Genomic DNA, 21,986 nt, shown 5'->3' with positions numbered 1-21,986 from the left:
TATTATTTGATGAATGAAATGAATTAAATCATTTGATTGTTCTATCTTTTGAAAAAATTATCTGATTGTATTAATTAACATGTACATTTAAACTTTAAATATGCTTGTTGCTAAAATGTTTTGAAGGTTAAATTACTAATTCTCTTCTCTTCTCTTCCCTTTCCTTGTTCCTGTCCTTTTCCTTTTCCTTTCCTTCTAGTATTCTATGGCATTGCCATATTTTGTCTGGTTGCCTTAGTAAGGGCCTCAATAACTGATCCAGGAAGACTCCCTGAGAACCCTAAAATCCCACATGGAGGTATGGCACTCTTCAGATTTACCAGTTTTTACTATGCCAAAATTATTATTTTCATTAATGTATTTATTGCCTTTATATATTAGTTATATATGACATCAAATACAACTTCCAAGTTTTTTCTCAGATGTTTCCTTCCCATACTTCTTTATTTAAAATTATAAATCCCAGCTGACTCCTCAGAGCCCGCCTCCACTCCCTGGCTCTTTTCAGTCTGTCTGTCTGTCTGTCTCTATTCCTACTCTAGATCTGTGAGGGTGTAGATTTGTTGTTTTGTTTTCTTCATTTGTTCAGTGCTGTATCCTTAGTGCCTGGAACAGTCTCTGTCACTTAATAAATATTGGGAAAACATTTGTTGAAGGTATATAATTATTGAGGAAATATTTTATTTAATAAATGAATGCTTTGATGGTGCCACTTACCTCATGATATAAATATACTGTAATAATGCTTATAGTAAATTATGCAGTATTATGATACTGTTGCCTATATTTCTCCAAGTTCTAACAATTCAGTGAAAAATTTGAAAGCCTTTAGTCTAGTGTCAATTGAAGGTAATTTTTAATCACCTTACTGCATAGTAACCATTCACAACACAAAAATGAATTGCTTGTTTTATTACATACTGGATATAGTAAGCCTCATTTACCCTTTTTACTGAGTTTTAATTTTTGATCATTTGCTTTGTAAGCTTTGAGCATTCTCTGTACTTCTTTATATTAAGAAATGTATATGTCTTTGTTATATATTATAGAACCAGAATACTTTTTATAGTAATTCAGTTATTTCCAAACTTGCACATTTGCATCACCTAGCTGGCTTTTAAAAAACCTTAATGTCTGGATCACATTGCATATTAATCAGATTGGAATGTGGCGGTGGGACCAGACATCAGTATTTTTAAAGATCCCAGGTAATTCAGTGTGTGGCAAGTTTTGGGAATTGGTAATTCCTTCTAAAATTGGATTAAGTGACAGGTCACTTAAAGAGTCTCCCTTGAATTCCTGATTATTGTTTTTTGAGACCCATCATTTAGGGGCTTACTTGGCATTGTAAGCTTTAATGATTACGTAAATGGGAATGATATGACTGATATTTACATAGCTGTAGAAATTTCTGAAAGCTATGTTGAATGTTTAATTTTTAATAAGTTACAGAAACAACACCATTGTCACTTAGCAGTGTGTGTGTGTGCGCACACGCATGTGGGCATGCATATGTTTGGGCAGGGAGGGTGGCATTCTCCAATTTGTATAAAATCCCTCTTCTCAACTACCTAAACTAAAGATTTTAAAATATAAATGCATGAATTGAACTACCTAAACTAAAGATTTTAAAATATAAATGCATGAATTGTCTACTTCAACTCAAAAACTCAGTGTTCCCAGAAAATCAAAGAAGCAGACTTTTCCTAACCCAGGACCCATTTCTGATAAAATTTTAAGTTTGCAGTCGCAAAACACTCAAATGCCTAGATGTCATACACTGCATATCAGTGAGTGGGGCTAGGTAAGAGCTATTTCATGTTGCAAATCTCGAATCTGATCTGAGGGGAGTGGATGCTTCTCAGCTACAGTGTAGGCCCAGTATTCTTAGATCTTACAGTTTTTGAAGTCAAAATAGCGAATTTTAATTTTTATGAGAAATTCATTATTTTGAAAAAATATTGACAACTAATTCAAAATGTCAAAAATTTGTTTTTAAATGAATACCAAACAGATTATATCTGTGGGCCTAATTGAATTTACATGAAACCACTGTTACCTTTCGCTTATAGACTAGCAATGGAGGATACCATCTTGCTCTTTGGTTGTCTGCATTATATCTGGTCCCAGCTGACATTTGACCTGTTTTTCTTCACTGAGTTCAGAGAACTTCCCTTTTCCCTAGTTAAAAAAAAAAAAATGTTAACATAATATTTTAATGTTTTCAAAGTCTCTTGGTACCTTATATCCTGATTTCTCATGGTAACTGTATCAGGTAGGTAGCCTGGGTAATCAGGAGCATAGATTATCTTTTATAGCAGATTATTACCAAATGATTTGAGGCCCAGTCTTTGCCTCCACCAGCTCTTATCATGGCTCTATATACAGAGTAATAATTTTAGTTCTTTATTCACCTTTGACTTGATTGTGGGGAAAATTTGAAGTCATGTGTTTTTAGTGCTGGTTACCAGATTATTTTGTAAATATGGTATTAATTACTAAATACAAAATTTTAACAGTGAAAAATAATATACCATGACTAAAAAGTTTGGGCTTTAGAGTAGTGACATTTAGTCAGCATTGATTTAAGACTGAGTAGTTTGATATAATTGAATTTTTTAGAAAAGGAAAATGAAACCCTAATAATTTTATGACTTTAACCATTTTTTACAATTTAATTGCTCTGAAATAGTTTACATGCTTTTTAAAAAAAACGGAATAAATTTAGTATCTATGTGACTCACAAACTATGAGGCAATTTGAATATAAGAAGCTGTTCCATTTCCCATACAAATATCCCCAGAATTTGCCTTTATGAAACTTTTGGTCATATAGATGAAACAGTGAAATAAGATAATTAAATGTCTGTTTATATTATTCAAATTACTCACACATATCTTAAATATAGAATATACTTTTGTCACTTTTAAGTTTTATGAAATGATTTTATTCGATTCCTTAATCCTTTAAAACAGCTTTATTGATTATAATTTATATGCCATATAATTTACTCATTTAGATTATGCATTTTTGTGGCTTTTAGTATATTCACAGAGTTGTGCATTCATGACCACAATCAGCCTTAGGACAATTTCATCATCATGCTCTTTCTTAACTGGTAATTTTTGACTTCAGTGTTTTTTGTCACTACTAGAGCCACTTTTTTTTTTTGTATTTTTCTGAAGTTGGAAACGGGGAGGCAGTCAGACTCCCACATGTGCCAGACTGGGATCCACTCGGCATGCCCACCAGGGGGCGATGCTCTGCCCATCTGGGGCGTCACTCTGTTGCAACCAGAGCCATTCTAGTGCCTGAGGCAGAGGCCATAGAGCCATCTTCAGTGCCCGGGCCAACTTTGCTCCAATGGAGCCTTGGCTGCGGGAAGGGAAGAGAGAGACAGAGAGGAAGGAGAGGGGGAGGGGTGGAGAAACAGATGGGCGCTTCTCCTGTGTGCCATGGCCGGTAATCAAACCTGGGACTCCTGTACGCCAGGCCAACGCTCTACCACTGAGCCAACTGGCCAGGGCTACTACTAGAGCTACTTTTGACAGACTGTTAGAGCAGTGGTCCCCAACCCCCTTACAGTTATTTAATGTAAGAATAAATAACTTACATTATATCCATTTTATTTATATTTAAGTCTGAACGATGTTTTATTTTTTAAAAAAGACCAGATTCCCTCTGTTATATCCATCTAAGACTCACTCTTGACGCTTATCTCGGTCACGTGATACATTTATCCATCCCACCCTAAAGGCCAGTCCGTGAAAATATTTTCTGACATTAAACTGGTCTGTGGCCCAAAAAAGGTTGGGGACCACTGTGTTAGAGAGCAAAATATTTCTTCTAAGTTTTAAAAATATGTATTAAATTTTGTCTGATGCTGTCCCTTGAAATTTAATGCAAGCTGTAAAGATGCATATGCTGTTAATGCAAAGGGTAATGTATGCATTCATTATTTTTCCTTTTTTCTCCCTCTTATATTGCTCTTTAAAAGGTGATCTGTGGGAAGCTTTCCGACATTTATTTCCTTCATTGGCAACCAGTTCTGCCAGGGAACCACTATTAAGACCCAAATCTTTTATTTATTTTGGTAGTTTCTAATTATATTTTCCCCAAAACATTACTTTTTATATTAAATGTGATAATTGAGAGAGAGTCCCCTAATATGCAAGTCTTTTAAAAGACTCAAGTAGAAGGTGATTCCTTTCTTTCTGAGGGATACACAGAACAAAACAAAAAGAAGCCTTGCTTTATTTTCATTCATGCATTTACAGCATAGAATAAGGATTCGTGTTAAACAGCCTAGTGCTGTTTACTTGTATTAAATGGCCTCAGACTATTATGGAGTATGTCTTTTTTTTATTCGATTAGTTTTCTGTTTTGATTTTTCCTTCCTTTAAAAAATGTATCTGTGAGTTTTTAATTTTTTATAGCTACTGTAAATTAGCAGTTGGATTTTCTCTCCCATAGGCTTTTATTTTATATTATTAGATGGCTAGTACAAAAGTCTTGCAGGTGCTTATTAGACATCAGAATGTATCAGCCATCAGGATCCTATTTGGATATGAATAAATCCTGAAGAAAGAAAGGGAAAGACTAAGAACTGGTCTATAGGTATGTAGGATAGGTCAAGGTGGATGGGTTTATTTTTCTCGCTATAGAAGCAAAAACATAGATGATACTTTAATTAAATTTCTAGATTTTTTTACAATACATAGGTATATGTGAGTGCTCATGCATTTGTCTGCAAATGAATTTTCATAGGTATCTCTTATTTTAGATACTTGTGTAATATCTTCAATTTTTCCAAAGAAATGGCTTGAGCTCTTTTTAAGAACAAATTTATGGTCCAGATCATAGAGCAGCAAACTCTTTACTTTGAAGGACAAGATAATAAAAGATTTTCAGCTTTGTGAACTATACTGTCTCTGTCACAATTCCTCAGCTTTGCCATTCTAGCAGGAAAGTAGCCATAGATAGTATGCAAATGAATGGGCAAATCTGTGTTCAAATAAAACTTTATTTGTGGACATTGAAATTTAATTTTCCTGATTTTTACATCCCACAAATTATTATTATCAATCATTTAAAATTAGTAAAACCATTCTTAGCTCACGGGTCACACAAAAGTAGGTGGTGGCCTGGATTAGCCTGCAGACTAGTTTCCCAGTCTGTGGTAGGCTACAGAACTAGACTCTAGCCACATGCTCTCTTCTTTTCTGTGAATCTAACATGTTAAGTATAAACTAAAGCATTTTAGTCGCTAAAATATTATATACTAATATTGCCAATAACGAATTCACCATACTTATATTTAGGGAGTGGTTTAAGAATGTTAAGTTTTTATGTTGTCTTTTAATAAAAAATTGGTTCATTGAGGGAAATCTTTTTGACTGTATTTCTTACAGTATGTGAGTTCAGAGTTTTAACATTGTAATGTTAGGGATTTTCTAGTTACCTGAGAAAAAAGTAATATGCTTGTGGCATTGAATTTTGCTACATATGAAATGGGTTACCATTTCTCTTACAATTAAATGATACTAGTTTATCTAAATTTAGCTTTAATATTGTTGCTCTCTAACATAATAGATTTTCATTAAAAGAACTGTAAGAAAGTATTTTATTTTAAAATGAGATTTTAGATGTAGGAGTTAATTTTACAATTTTCATGTTATTGGAACAAATAATTTGATATAGGTTTTACTTATTGATTTCTTTAGAATATCTGTAGCAGAACGTGTTTCCAACATTTGACTATAAAATTTCAAACTCTTGGCCATGAAATGTAGTGTATCTTTGTAGAAAATTGAACACTACCTGCTGTTATTTTTTTTTACTTAATGTTTAGAATATATATTTTAAAAATTTAAACATTTTATACTTTAGCAAGCATATAATGACCACATACTGTGTACGAGGGTCATACTTTACATATACTGATATTCACTCTGAATGTGGAGTTAGGTTAATTTTACTATGCTTATGCTTTTAAAGAGGTTAGGGTATAGTTTAAACATAAATAATGAAAGGTTTAAGAATTTTGTAAAAATAAAATTTTATTTCAACAAATATTAAGATACATTCTGTATAATAAAGTGTTGTTGTCTTGTCTTGGTAGATCACTTTCCCATATAGTTTTTATGGATCTGATTGGAATAATTTATAATGAAAACATGACTTTAGCCTGACCAGGCGGTGGCGCAGTGGATAGAGCATCAGACTGGGATGCGGAGGACCCAGGTTCAAGACCCCGAGGTCGCCAGCTTGAGCACGGGATCATCTGGTTTGGGCAAAGCTCACCAGCTTGGACCCAAGGTCACTGGCTTGAGCAAGGGATCACTCGGTCTGATGTAGCCCCCCCCCCCCCCCCCCGTCAAGGCACATATGTGAAAGCAATCAGTGAACAACTAAGGTGTTGCAACGAAAAACTAATAATTGATGCTTCTCATCTCTCTCTGTTCCTGTCTGTCCCTATTTATCCCTCTCTCTGACTCACTCTCTGTCTCTGTAAAAAAAAACTCAACAAACAAAAAAAGAAAACATGACTTTTTTCTTTATTTCTGTAAACTTCATGTTTTTAGCACAAAACTTAATTTGTATGTTCTCTCACTATAAGCTAGAGGAAATTGTTCTTGATTGTAGGACAGAGTTTTGTAAAGAATTTCTTTATTTCCATTAAATAATAGTTTTCTTGTAAGTTTTCACTCTGAAACTATTCTAATACCTCCTAATCTGAAATCCTTTTCCAAATCTAACCCATAAATGTTCCCCAGTGAACCCATTAAGATTTAGAAAATGAAATGGTTTTGGGGTGAGAATGTAATCTGTTTCTCTAATGAGGTTAGATTGGTTTTGATTTATTAATCCATGAAACCAGGGCTCAGCATTATTCCTTTGTTAGAGCCTTTAGATAATAAAATTTCTAGAAATTAACTTGTTTAAATAAAATTCTGTTTTAATATAATAATTTTGGTTGTACTTTAGGGTTTTGTCATTAACTTTTATAGCAATATGTCCAAACCCCAAATACATTGTTTTGTGTACCTTAGCTTGACTATTACCTTATTTTTAGTGTTTAAAATTAGAAACATACAGGCCCTGGTTGGTTTGCTCAGTGGATAGAGCATTGGTCCAGTGTGCCGATGTTCTGGGTTTGATTCTGGTCAGGGCACACAGGAGAAGTGACCATCTGCTTCTTTTCCCCCTCTCCTCTTCCCTCTTTCTTTTCCTCTTAAAGCCAGTGACTCAATTGGTTTGAGCATTGGCCCCAGGTACTGAGGATAACTCTGTTGGTCTGGTTACTCTGAGCGTCAGCCTCAGGCGCTGAGGATAGCTCAGTTGATTCGAGCATCAGCCCCAGATGGGGGTTGCTGGTTGGGGTGCATACAGGAGTCTGTCTCACTGTTTCCTCTCTTTCTAAAAAAAAATTAGAAACATACAAAAGCAGACATATATAGAATAGAATAGCAACATTGGGAAACATTTATACTGGAGACTAGAAGAAAAAATTTATATATATGATTTTGTATAAAAACTTCTGAACCATTGTTGCTAAATTTCAACACCACTCATTTGCCTTTATTAAATGGATTTTAATCTCTCTCTCTAGAAAGGGAGTTCTGGGAATTATGTAACAAATGTAATTTGATGAGACCAAAGCGTTCCCATCACTGCAGCCGCTGTGGCCACTGTGTTAGGAGAATGGATCATCACTGTCCATGGTAAGAAATGAATACTTCACCTTTAGAAAAAAACCAGTACAAAATAAATTGTAGTACTTAGCAGATTTAAACAAAAGTTATACTAAGGTGATGCTTGTAGTTTAAAAACATCTTTTAATAAGCATCATTTTTTATATAGTCCTATGAACTCCTATAGTGATTCTTTCACAGAGATTCAGTCTTTTCTAACAAGAAGCTATTTGAGTAGAAAACTAAGACTAAGGTGATGACATTAAATGAGGCAATGTATGTAAAACATTTCATACAGGGTCTGAGACTTAGTACTTAAATAGTAACTTTTATTGTTTCTAATGGTAATGAACTATATACATCCCATTGTTTGTATTTCTCTTCCCATTTGTTTAAAGAATAACACATTTCAAGTACCATGATACCACATTTCTTCCCCTTTAAGCCTTTTTCAGTATTGTGTATTTTAGTATCAACATTATAAACATGCTGGATGTGTTTAAGTAGTAATTAGCTGATTCTGCTAAACTGCCAACAATTTTGGCCAATAGGGGTCTCTCTCGTAATATTTAAAGAAAATGTTTAGTTGAGAAATAGAATTTTTAAAACAAATGCTCTGAAAATTCTGCATTATATCTCATTTCAAAGCTGTCACAAAAATCTGTGAGCAAGTATTGTATTTAGTTCTGTTTTTCTGGTATAGTACCTCTGTATATATAAATATTTAAACTGGTGTGTAGCACTTATAAATATATCTGTATACATCTATATTTATGTTTGTATATACATGCATGCATATATACAAAGTTAACTGTATAAAGGCTTGTTAAATTTATAACTGAATTTATCTAGTGTTGACTCAAGGGAAGAGTTTAGCTTTGCCTAATGATGCTAATCAATTTAGAGTTCCCCTTTTTGATAACTTATTTTGATAGCACAAGTTATTAGCAAGGTTTTAAAGGAAATTTGGGTTTTACTATAAAATAATTAACTAGGAGGCAGTTTTCTGAGATTAGGAAAAAATAAAAGCATTTTAGATAAAAGTACTTTATTATTATAATATATACATTTCCTCAATAGGATAGCATAGTGTATAACACATAGTAGCTCTTTAAAAATGTACCTTGAATTTAAACAGATTATTTCTCAAGTGCTTTCTACACCTCAGTAATCTGTTTACAGTTACAATGATAATAGATTAATAAAAGCTAGGAAAACTGGTAAGTGGTAATCACTCTGAAAAACTCAATTTTATGTACTTTTTAGAGCAATGTTTCTGATTAACCAAAAATATAGTAAATGTTCATGGATAGTTGGATATTTGTACTTACTTTTAAAAGAATGCAGTAGGTAAAGCTTAAAAACAGAATAATTTAGGAAATGTTTTGGTACTGTAGAGATTTATAATATTATTTATTTATTTTTAGGGAATAAAGATTGACTCAGTGACAAAAGAAAGTGCTAGTTAGCCTAAACTATAAGATTGGAGTTGAATTCTCTGTTTCTACTTGCAATTTAGTCAACTAATCAGAATATCGGTGGGAAGAAGAGTGGAAGTAGAAAGAATTAGAGAATAGGAAAGGAAGGTAGACCAGAATACTAAATAGATTTAGGGATTTTTGTGATTAAATTCCCTAATAGAGCATTGTTGAGATATTCAGAATGAGGGAAATTGTCTACTGTAAATTGGAAGCAAGGAGAATTTTTGTTATTTTCAGAGACTATACTGCTCACAAAAATTAGAGAATATTTCAAAATGAATATGAAGTGATAAAAGAAGCATTTGATTTTTTTTTTTTATTGAACAGGAACATCAGAAAAGTAAAGGACAAGTCAAAGAAAGTTGTTCAATTATGCAGAGGAGATACAAAACCAACTTTTATGTCATTGGTGAAAATGCACTATACAAAAGACTGAAAGTACTAGAGTATCTGCACATTCCCTGATCCCCTAACTTTTGTGAGCAGTGTAGTTCTAACTGCTTAACAGCTTTAGATTTGGAGGTCAGTTCTCATTGCCATAAGATTTTTCTCTATTTATGGATCTGTCACTGTTTCTATGTAGTTTGTTACCAAAAGAACTCTGTGTGAGTGTGTGTGTGTGTGTGTGTGTGTGTGTGTGTGTGTGTGTGTGACAGGAGGACAGACAGGAACAGATAGGAAAGGAGAGAGATAAGAAGTATCAATTCTTTTTTGCGGCTTTGTAGTTGCTCATTGATTGCTCTCTCAAATTTGCCTTGATGGGGGGGCTACAGCAGAGCTAGTGACCCCTTGCTCAAGCCAGCGACCTTGGGTTTTAAGCCAGCGAGCGACCTTTGGGCTCAAGCCAGCGACCTCTGGGCTCAAGCCAGTGACCATGGGGTCTTGTCTGTGATCCCATGCTCAAGCTGGTGAGCCCACACACAAGCTGGTGACCTTGGGTTTTGAACCTGGGTCCTCTCTATCCCAGTCCAATGCTCCATCCACTGCACCACCATCTGGTCAAGTGAGAACGTTTTTGTTTTTTTTTAAGTAGGAGGAGCAGGGACAATGAGACAGACTCCCGTATGCTCCCGACCGGGGATCCACCGGCAACTCTTCTGGGGCCAGTGCTCAAGTACTAACTACCAGAGTACACAGCCTTCTTTAGCACCTGAGGCCTATGCACCTCAGCTCATGGGGCCAGTGCCCTGGGCCACGTGCAAACCAATCGAGCCACTGGCTGGAGGGTGGTGCAAAGAAGCAGATAGTTCCTTCTCCTGTGTGCCCTGACTGGGAATCAAACCCGGGACTTCTGCATGCTGTGCTGACTCTATCCACTGAGCAAACCAGCCAGGGCCAAAAGAACTGTTATATATATAGCCTGAGTACATTAGTGTTTCTTAAAGCTTTCTAGTTAAGAAGAATGCCATGATCATAGCAGTTATTTTTCAAATTTAGGGGAACAGAAAGGTTAGGACAGGATAAGTCATTTTTCAAGCAGCGTCTGTTGAAGAGTATTTTTGTGCAAGCATAAACACACTTTTCATATTAGCCCTGCTCGTGAATAAAAAACACAGGAAATTTTTTTGTTAACAAAACATGAAGTCCAAGAAATGCCTCTGCCAGGTTTTCTGTTCAGTTCTATATCTGATTTTAAAAAGTAGTTGAACAATACACCTTTTAAAACAACTGAACAAGTTGTTCAGTTCCTTTTAAGTTAGGAACTGAACATATTTTTTTTAAACAGTGGCAGTATAATACTATATTGAAATAAAAATATTTGTACAGTGTAACTTGGACTAGGGTTTTCTCTTGAAATTGTAAAATATTTTGAAAAGTTGGGTTCAGTAAATTTTGGAACAGTAAAACATTCAGCTGGTATTAGCTTTGAAAATTTTGGGATTATAGCATTAATCATTTTTCCTAGTTATGGTTCACTATTCTATTGTTGGAAGTGTAGCTCTCAAAATTTTTAAATAGTTTTGGATATGTGTTTATTTTCAGCAACCATGGATAGCTTTTAAAAGTAAGAAAAATTGTGAATGTTAGCAGTTATGCCAGAGTGACAGGTTTAAGTTATTTTACTTAATATCATTCCAGATGCTGTCGACACTAGAATGCAGTAATGGAAGGGCAGTGTATAGAAAAGGGTTCTTGTTCTTTTGACCACTAACTATACATCTCTGGCAAGTTGACCTGCTTTGTTCCTGTTTCCACATCAGTGAAACAAGGAGACCGCTATCTGCTCTTCCTGCCTTGCTGGGGAGTTAGGAGTTGAAGGACAATCATATATATAGACTTCCTTTATAAAGTAGAGGACACTTGACAAATATGTTATATCTTTTCCTATGCACTATTTGCTTTTAGGTTTCAATGACTTCAGTCTGTCTCCATGAAGTTAAATATATAGGAAGTTCTTTGTGTTTATTTTTACTTGTACCAGTTCTGAAATTAACATCTTATTAAAGTTTAAAAATTTGTTTTTTATTTTTTTTTCTTCAGGATTAACAATTGTGTTGGTGAAGATAATCATTGGCTCTTTCTGCAGTTGTGTTTCTACACTGAACTTCTTACTTGCTACGCACTGATGTTTTCTTTCTGCCACTATTATTACTTTCTTCCACTAAAAAAGCGTAACTTGGTAAGAAATGTTTATATCCACTAATGTTAGAGCAACTGTAACATATAGTTATCAGCATATAGTTTTAAAATATGATAGGATTGAGAAGGTAGACCCTAATCAGACATTCTTTTTTAATAAAATATATTTATGATTATTAGTGTTGAATGATTTTTTTCTCTTCTCTTTTTTTTAATTGAGAACAGGGGAGGCAGAGAGACACATTCCCACATGCGCCCCAACCAGGATCTACCTGGCAAGCCCCCTGTGGGCAATGCTCTGCCTATCTTGGGTGTTGATCTGTTGCTCAGCAACTGAGGTATTTTTAATGCCTCAGGTGGAGGCCACGAGCCATCCTCCGTTTCCTGGGGTCAACTCACTTGACTCAATCGAGCCATGGCTGCTGGGGGTAGGGGGGTAAAGGGGGAGAGTGAACAGGGAGAGGTGAAGAAGCAGATTGTCACTTCTGTGTGCCTTGACTGGGAATCAAACCCCAGATTTTCACACACAGGGCAGATGTTCTACCACTGAGCCAACAGGCCAAGATGAATGATTTTCTTTAAAAAGCAACATAATAGATCTTTTGATATATATGTTTTGGTTTAAAATATCTACAGTAATGAAAAACAAAATGAAAAATGTTAACTTTTTGGTTTTTTTCAGGAGTAAAAATAGACTTTAATGTTTTAAAGTTTCAGAAAGGAACTTTAGTGTTTTAAAGTTTCAGAAAGGAGCTTTAAATTATTGAGAAAAAGGACCCCCCCACACACACCAACTTTATTTTTGCTTTATTTATTTTTTTAAGGAATTTTTTTTTTTAGATTTTGTTTATTCATTTTTAGAGAGAGAGAAGGGGGAGGAGCAGGAAGCATCAATTCCCATATGTGCCTTGACCAGGCAAGCCCAGGGTTTCGAACTGGCGACCTCAGTGTTTCAGGTTGATGCTTTATCCACTGCGCCACTACAGGTCAGGCACACATACTGACTTTTAGCAATAACAATAAAAAAATTTGTAGGATGCTTCTAAAAGTTGTTATATATACCACTTGAGGCAGGGCAGTACTCTGCTTTGTAGAGGAACTGCAACAGGTGTTAACACTTGCCCAAAATGGTAATGGTAGTGGTGGCATTGGTAATATCAGCAACCAGGTGCTTTAAGGCCTTGACTATATATTGACATTGTTGTGGACATATTTTAATTCTCACTCTAATGCACATAACAACTTGAGGTGGGTACAATTCCCTCATTTTTATAGAAAAGGAAACAGACTAACAGACTTTAAATAAGTAGTTACTGAAAACACAAAATTAAGAAGTGATTATTCAAGTAGTTTTAGTTGTAGTGCTGGATTTGAACCCATCTCGTGTTTTCTAAATGTTATCTTATGTATTTTTTTATGTAGAGCTGGTTTTTGAGCCTGATATTGTATATTATTGGGACTTTGTGTTTTTAAAATACTCTGTGAGTGTGTGAGAGAGAAAGAGAAGGCATACAGGTATGCACATATGCATGTGAGGATGCAAGGGGAGAAAAGAGGGAAGAAGGAAAGAAATCCTGATGGAAAGGGGGAATTTTTCTTCTTATTTATATTATTAAATCTTTTATATTAAAAATAAGTTCAGTGGTGGTACATATAATTAAATTTTGGAATAAGGGAGAGTGAGAAGGTCTTTAAGGTGTGTGTATTTACACTGTATGTCTTTTTTGTACACATGATAATTTTGTATAATTAAAAGAGGGTATTTGGTATTGTTTCTGAGCTATGATTATGCTTGTTAAAGATTGAGTAATTAAAATTAGATACTATTGACCAAAAATAGCTCAATATGGAGAACTTTAAATATCAGTGTTGGATGTTTTCACACTGGGTATTTTGTGCATGCTAGTACTATCGTTCTAGGATAATTTCTGATATAATTGATATTCTATTTAGAATATGTAAAAGGTTGTACATATTCCTCCAATAGTAACTTCTTTCAACTAATCGAACCTAATAAGAAAAGCATTAAAATAAAATTGCCCAGTACAATTAAGGTTATAATGTTTTAAACAGCAAGAGAGAAAATTTGGTGATGTTAATGAAAAGCTAATGGAGGTTCTCTAGGAGGGAATGTGTATTATCTTGGAGGAATTGTCAAACTGTGGGCCTTGAATTATATTAGACCCTTCACCTATTTTTATTAATGCAGTTTTACCAAAGCACAGCTCATTTGTTTACGTATTGTCCTCTGTTGCTTTTGTGCTACAACAGCAGAGCTGAGTAATCATGACAGACATGTGGCCTGAAAAGCCTAAAATATTAACTATTTTCATAGTTTGCCAGCCCCTGGTAGTGGGATGACTGACTTTGTAAACAGACATACCTAGGATCAAAGCCTGGCTTTCTTATTATATGTATAACCTTTGACACATCGTTTAATTTTCCTGAGTTGCAGTGTCTTCTGAAAAATGTGAATAATCATGAGATTAAACGAGGTAACATGTAAAAGTTGGTATAAAATAGACATTCAATTTTGTGAAAGCTCTCAGAAGGAAGGAACAAGTTATCTTTGGACTATTTTTATGAAAATTTTACACTGTTTGACAGCATTACTTGGAGATTTATCACAGGCTAAAGAAATTCCAGTACTCTTTAAAATAGAGTGGTAATATCGAACTGTAGGATTAGACATTTCAAATTACAAACTATAATTTCCTCTCCAAAAGAAAGGTAGAAATTCTGGAAAAATTATTACTACCAATAACTTTTTAAATGGAAAAACTTATTATGGGTGATAATATTTGAATACTTAGAAATATATATAATTTACATGCATTTAGGGTGTTGAAAGAAGAATAGCAGATAGTGAAAATTCAAGATATTAAAAATCTAGGAGGAAAATATAAAAATGAGAATAATTTGGATTTTGAAAATTCAAACTGGATTTTCCTTAGAGAAATCATTTGTAGAAGGTGATTTTTAACTTCTTAAAAATCATGATATTGTTCAATAGAATTATCAGATAAAAATCAAATTACCTAGCTCGTGTTGGTTGTAAATATACTCCGTAGTATGCAATAAATTATAAATAGTTCTAGGGACCTGGCAGAGTTATTCTACCAGAGCTGAGCAGGAATTGTTCTCTTAGCCCAAGTCTTCAAGTATCCTTGTTGTATTAAGTAGGATGCTTTCATAATTGCCTTTATATTAGAGATAAAAAAAATTGAAACCCAAAAGGGTCATGTTATCACATTTCCAAGATCATATTGAGGAGTCAAGTATGTTTTAATTTCATTTATGATATATTCTTTGAATAAGTGAAGTGATCCACATATTATCAGGTTAGATGTATGGAGAACTTTACCAAGTATTGTCCTAAATAAGAAGACAATTTTGTTTGGCTAATTTAAATTCTAAAAATAGAATATTTATTATTGGTGTTTCTAAATTACTTAAGTTTATTAGAGCAAAGGTAAATTCTAGGAGTTATAGCTAAGCCTGGAAAAAAATTTTTTTTATTTATATATCCCCAAATATTCCAAGGATCTGAAGCAAATCAAATATTCAGTAGGCACTCAATATTCATTGAAATAAATTCTAGCCATTTCATTGATTTAGATGTTGAAACTATATTTCTAGCTACATACAATCTTAGAATTCTGATATCTTTCTGCATTGGATGGATTGACTCTTATATCATTATAAATTATACCTCTTTATTTGTAGTAATGATGCTTTCCTTAAAGCATTTTTTTTGTTATTAATTTGCCATATTAGCTTTCATTTGGTTAGTATCTCTCTTTTTATTCTCAAATTTTCTCGTTGTTATGTCTTATCTGTGTGTATTGTAGACACCAACTATTTTATTTTAAAAAACCTAGTGTGCCTGACCGGGCGGTGGCGCAGTGGATGGAGCATCGGACTGGGATGCAGAAGACCCAGGTTCGAGACCCAAGGTCGCCAGCTTGAGCGAGGGCTCATCTGGTTTGAGCAAAGCTCACTAGCTTGGACCCAAGGTCTCTGGCTAGAGCAAGGGATTATTCGGTCTGCTGAAGGCCCGCAGTCAAGGCACGTATGAGAAAGCAATCAATGAACAACTAAGGTGTTGCAATGCGCAATGAAAAACTAATGATTGATGCTTCTCATCTCTCCGTTCCTGTCTGCCTGCCTCTCTCTATCCCTCTCTCTGACTCCCTCTCTGTCTCTGTAAAAAAACAAACAAACAAAAAACCTAGTGTGATGATCATAGTTCAATTTTTATTTAGTGCAACTGATATTAGTGCTATCATCATACTATTTATTTTCTATTTGATCCATCTGGTCTTTGTTTTCATTTTTCTCCTTTTTTTGCCTGCTTTGGAATTTTTAACTTAGAAAAATACAATTCATCTCTTCTGGTGGCTTTTATTGGTTTTTCTCTTTTTTTAATGGTTTTCCAGATATGAAAACATTCTTTCTAGATTTTTTGAGATTTAATGTAAGTTAGTACTTTAATCATTGTCCAGATAAATGTAGTGGCCTTAGAACACCTGTCATCATCATTTTTGGTATTGTGGGGTATAAAATAAATGTAGAAATAAATTATGAGACATTATTGTTGTTTTTATATATTATAATGCATATGTTATATGAAGTCAGTTTTCAGTTAGAATTATCCAAATAGCAATGCTTTTCCTAGTTCTTTTTAACTTTATAAATATCAAACTTTCTAGGAATATTTTTTTCTGCCTGTTGGTGCAGCTCTGCTGGAACAAATTTTCCTAGTTTGGGTTTACTTGAAAATGTCTTTATTTTTATTTTTATTTTGAAGGATATACTTGCTTGGCATAGAATTGTAGGGTGGAGTTACTTTATTATTAAAGGTGTTATTTCCATTGTTCCATAGTTTCTGTCATTTCTCTTGTAAAGACAGTTATTAGTTTTACTTCATTGAAATATTTATCTTTTCTTTGACTGATTTTATGATTTAATTACTTACTTTTTTCAGCTTTATTGAGGTATACTTGATCAATAAAAATGTAATTATTTAAATTGTACATCATGGTGATTTGATACGTATATATACTGTGAATGGATTCCTCCATCTAGTTAATATCCATCACCTCACAAATTTCTTTTTTCTGTCTTTTTTTTTCTTGCGGGAACATTTAAGTTCTCTCTTAGTAAATTTCAGTTATACAACAAAATGTTATGTTTCACCTTAGATCCTCAGACCTCACTCATACCTAAAGTTTGTATTACCGTTTTAACAACCTGTCCCTATTTCCCTCAATCCCTGTTCCTGGCAACCCTTTACTTTCTGTTCCTATGAGATTGAATTAAAAAAAAATTTTTTTTTAATTTCACATATAAGTGATGTCATGCAGTATTTGTCTTTGGCAAATTTCACTTAGTATAATGTCATTAGAGTACTTCCATGTGGTTGCAAATGTTCTTATGGCTTAATAATATTCCATTGTATATACATGTATCACATCTTCCTTATGTGTTTATCTGTTGATAGATACTATGTTGCTTTCATATTTTGGCTATTTTGATTAATGCTACAGTATGCAAGGGAGTGTAGATATCTCTTTGATATCTTCTTTTCATTTCCTTTGGGTATATACCTAAAAATGGAATTGCTGGATTGTGTGGCTTTTCTGTTGATTTTTTTTTTTTTAAATAAATTTTTATTAATGGTAATGGGATGACATTAATAAATCAGGGTACATATATTCAAAGAAAACATGTCTAGGTTATTTTGTCATCAAATTATGTTGCAAACCCCTCGCCCAAAGTCAGATTGTCCTCCGTCACCCTCCATCTAGTTCTCTGTGCCCCTCCCCCTCCCTCTAACTCTCTCCCTCCCTCCCTCCCATGTCCTCCCTCCCCCCCCACCATTGGTAACCACCACACTCTTGTCCATGTCTCTTAGTCTCATTTTTATGTTCCACCAATGTATGGAATCATGTAGTTCTTGTTTTTTTCTGATTTACTTATTTCACTCCTTATAATGTTATCAAGATCCCACCATTTTGCTGTAAATGATCTGATGTCATCATTTCTTATGGCTGAGTAGTATTCCATAGTGTATATGTGCCACATCTTCTTTATCCAGTCTTCTATTGAAGGGCTTTTTGGTTGTTTCCATGTCTTGGCCACTGTGAACAGTGCTGCAATGAACATGGGGCTACATGTGTCTTCACGTATCGATGTTTCTGAGGTTTTGGGGTATATACCCAGTAGAGGGATTGCTGGGTCATAAGGTAGTTCTATTTGCAGTTTTTTGAGGAACCACCATACTTTCCTCCATAATGGTTGTACTACTTTACAGTCCCACCAACAGTGAATGAGGGTTCCTTTTTCTCCACAGCCTCTCCAACATTTGCTATTACCCGTCTTGTTGATAATAGCTAATGTAACAGGAGTGAGGTGGTATCTCATTGTAGTTTTGATTTGCATTTCTCTAATAACTAATGAAGCTGAGCATCTTTTCATATATCTGTTGGCCATTTGTATCTCTTCCTGGGAGAAGTGTCTGTTCATGTCCTCTTCCCATTTTTTTATTGGATTGTTTGTTTGTTTGTTGTTGAGTTTTATGAGTTCTTTGTAAATTTTGGATATTAGGCCCTTATCTGAGCTGTCGTTTGAAAATATCAGTTCCCATATAGTTGGCTGTCTGTTTATTTTGATATCAGTTTCTCTTGCTGAGCAAAAACTTTTAATTCTGATGTAGTCCCATTCATTTATCTTTGCCTTCACTTCTCTTGCCATTGGAGTCAAGTTCATAAAATGTTCTTTAAAACCCAGGTCCATGATTTTAGTACCTATGTCTTCTTCTATGTACTTTATTGTTTCAGGTCTTATATTTAGGTCTTTGATCCATTTTGAATTAATTTTAGTACACGGGGACAGGCTGTAGTCGAGTTTCATTCTTTTGCATGTGGCTTTCCAGTTTTCCCAACACCATTTGTTGAAGAGGCTTTCTTTTCTCCATTGTGTGTTGTTGGCCCCTTTATCAAAGATTATTTGACCATATATATGTGGTTTTATTTCTGGGCTTTCTATTCTGTTCCATTGGTCTGAGTGTCTATTTTTCTGCCAATACCATGCTGTTTTGATTATCGTGGCCCTATAATATAGTTTAAAGTCAGGTATTGTAATGCCCCCAGCTTCATTCTTTTTCCTTAGGATTGTTTTGGCTATTCGGGGTTTTTTATAGTTCCATATAAATCTGATGATTTTTTGTTCCATTTCTTTAAAAAATCTCATAGGGATTTTGATGGGAATTGCATTAAATTTGTATATTGCTTTGGGTAATATGGCCATTTTGATTATATTTATTCTTCCTATCCAAGAACAAGGAATATTTTTCCATCTCATTGTATCTTTTTCGATTTCCCTTAACAATGCTTTGTAATTTTCATTATATAGGTCCTTTACGTTCTTTGTTATGTTTATTCCTAGGTATTTTATTTTTTTTTGTTGCAATCGTGAAGGGGATTATTTTTTTGAGTTCATTTTCTAATATTTCATTGTTGGCATATAGAAAGGCTATGGACTTTTGTATGTTAATTTTGTATCCTGCGACCTTACTGTATTGGTTTATTGTTTCTAATAATCTTTTTGTGGAGTCCTTCGGGTTTTTGATGTATAGGATCATATCATCAGCAAAAAGTGATAGCTTTACTTCTTCTTTTCCGATATGGATGCCTTTTATTTCTTTGTCTTGTCTGATTGCTCTGGCCAGAACTTCTAGCACCACGTTAAATAAGAGTGGAGAGAGTGGACAACCCTGTCTTGTTCCTGATTTAAGGTAGAAAGTCCTCAGTTTTATGCCATTTAATAGGATGTTGGCTGATGGTTTATCATATATGGCCTTTATCATATTGAGATATTTTCCTTCTATACCCATTTTGTTGAGAGTCTTAAACATAAAATTGTGTTGTATTTTATCAAAAGCCTTTTCTGCATCTATTGATAAGATCATGTGGTTTTTGTTCTTTGTTTTGTTGATATGGTGTATTACGTTAACCGTTTTGCGTATGTTGAACCATCCTTGAGATTCTGGGATGAATCCCACTTGATCATGATGTATTATTTTTTTAATATGTTGTTGTATTCGGTTTGCCAGTATTTTGTTTAGTATTTTAGCATCTGTATTCATTAGAGATATTGGTCTGTAGTTTTCTTTCTTTGTGCCATCCTTGCCAGATTTTGGTATGAGGGTTATGTTGGCCTCATAAAATGTGTTTGGAAGTATTGCTTCTTCTTCAATTTTTTGGAAGACTTTGAGTAGAATAGGAACCAAGTCTTCTTTGAATGTTTGATAGAATTCGCTAGTATAACCGTCTGGGCCTGGACTTTTATTTTTGGGGAGATTTTTAATAGTTTTTTCTATTTCCTCCCTGCTGATTGGTCTGTTTAGGCTTTCTGCTTCTTCATGACTCAGTCTAGGAAGGTTGTATTGTTCTAGGAATTTATCCATTTCTTCTAGATTGTTGTATTTGGTGGCATATAATTTTTCATAGTATTCTACAATAATTCTTTGTATTTCTATGATGTCTGTGGTGATCTCTCCTCTTTCATTTTGGATTTTATTTATTTGAGTCCTGTGTCTTTTTTCCTTGGTGAGTCTTGCCAAGGGTTTGTCAATTTTGTTGATCTTTTCAAAGAACCAGCTCCTTGTTTTATTGATTTTTTCTATAGTTTTTCTGTTCTCTATTTTATTTATTTCTGCTCTGATTTTTATTATCTCCTTTCTTCGGCTGGTTTTGGGTTGTCTTTGTTCTTCTTTTTCTAGTTCCTTAAGGTGTGAAGTTAAGTGGTTTACTTCGGCTCTCTCTTGTTTGTTCATATAGGCCTGAAGTGATATGAACTTTCCTCTTATTACTGCTTTTGCTGCATCCCAGAGATTCTGATATGTAGTATTTTCATTTTCATTTGTCTGTATATATCTTTTGATTTCTGCGCTTATTTCTTCTTTGACTGATTCATTTTTTAGAAGTATGTTGTTTAGTTTCCACATTTTTGTGGGTTTTTCCCCCTCTTTTTTGCAGTTGAATTCTAGTTTCAAGGCTTTATGATCAGAAAATATGCTTGGTACAATTTCAATTTTTCTAAATTTGCTGATATTGTCTTTGTGGCCCAACATATGGTCAATTCTTGAGAATGTTCCATGTACACTAGAGAAAAATGTATACTCTGTCGCTTTGGGATGAAGTGTCCTGTAGATGTCTATCATATCCAGGTGTTCTAGTATTTCGTTTAAGGCCACTATATCTTTATTGATTCTCTGTTTGGATGACCGATCTAGAGCCGTCAGCGGTGTATTGAGGTCTCCAAGTATGATTGTATTTTTGTTAGTTTTTGTTTTAAGGTCAATAAGTAGCTGTCTTATATATTTTGGTGCTCCTTGGTTTGGTGCATATATATTAAGGATTGTTATGTCTTCTTGATTCAACTTCCCCTTAATCATTTTGAAATGACCATTTTTGTCTCTGAGTACTTTTTCTGTCTTGTAGTCAGCATTATTAGATATGAGTATTGCTACGCCTGCTTTTTTTTGGGTGTTGTTTGCTTGGAGTATTGTTTTCCAGCCTTTCACTTTGAATTTGTTTTTATCCTTGTTGCTTAGATGTGTTTCTTGTAGGCAGCATATAGTTGGATTTTCTTTTTCAATCCATTCTGCTACTCTGTGTCTTTTTATTAGTAAGTTTAATTCATTTACATTTAGTGTAATTATTGACACTTGTGTGTTCCCTACTGCCATTTTATAAATTGCTTTCTGTTAGTTTTGTATCTAGTTTGATTCTTCTCTTTTGTTTTTCTATCATTTGTTTTTGTTTGTTTGTGTTCCATACTTCTTTCCTCTGTTGCTACCTTTTTTAAGTCAAGTGTTTTTGTGGTGGTTTTTTTAAGGGTGGTTACCATTAAGTAATGAAAAGGGTACCTACCATATTCATTGTAGTACCCTATCTTATAAGTATTTCTGCACTTCATCATCCTTTGCTACTGTTAATCTCCATCCTCTCCCCCCTTTTTTTCCTTTGTTGTCACAGTTTAAGTTTGGTTTTATTGTGTTCTTGGTGGAGCTGTTACTTGTGGTGTTGTTTTCTTTTGTTCTTTGAATCTGGTTGGAAAACCCCCTTTAGTATTTCCTGGAGTGGGGGCTTTCTGTTGATAAATTCTCTCATCTTTTCTGTATTTGTGAATGTTTTTATATCTCCTTCATACTTGAAGGATAGCT

At 34.2% G+C, this 21,986-nt stretch overlaps 1 protein-coding gene across 5 annotated transcripts in view; it reads left to right on the top strand.

The window, feature by feature from the left end:
* Positions 1 to 21,986, top strand: part of ZDHHC21 (zinc finger DHHC-type palmitoyltransferase 21) — an 86,820-nt gene that overhangs the window by 16,507 nt on the left and 48,327 nt on the right. For all 5 annotated transcript variants that reach the window (XM_066257277.1, XM_066257276.1, XM_066257273.1 and 2 more), the window contains exons 3-5: positions 200 to 298; positions 7,613 to 7,724; positions 11,657 to 11,795. In XM_066257277.1, coding sequence (XP_066113374.1) covers positions 200 to 298; positions 7,613 to 7,724; positions 11,657 to 11,795 — 350 coding nt within the window. The remainder of the gene's footprint in view (positions 1 to 199; positions 299 to 7,612; positions 7,725 to 11,656; positions 11,796 to 21,986) is intronic.

The sequence above is a fragment of the Saccopteryx bilineata genome, chromosome 2, assembly GCF_036850765.1.
Source record: "Saccopteryx bilineata isolate mSacBil1 chromosome 2, mSacBil1_pri_phased_curated, whole genome shotgun sequence".
NCBI classification, from domain to species: domain Eukaryota; kingdom Metazoa; phylum Chordata; class Mammalia; order Chiroptera; family Emballonuridae; genus Saccopteryx; species Saccopteryx bilineata.
The sequence above is the reverse complement of the archived record's forward strand: the minus strand, read 5'-3'. Positions and strand labels throughout refer to the sequence as shown.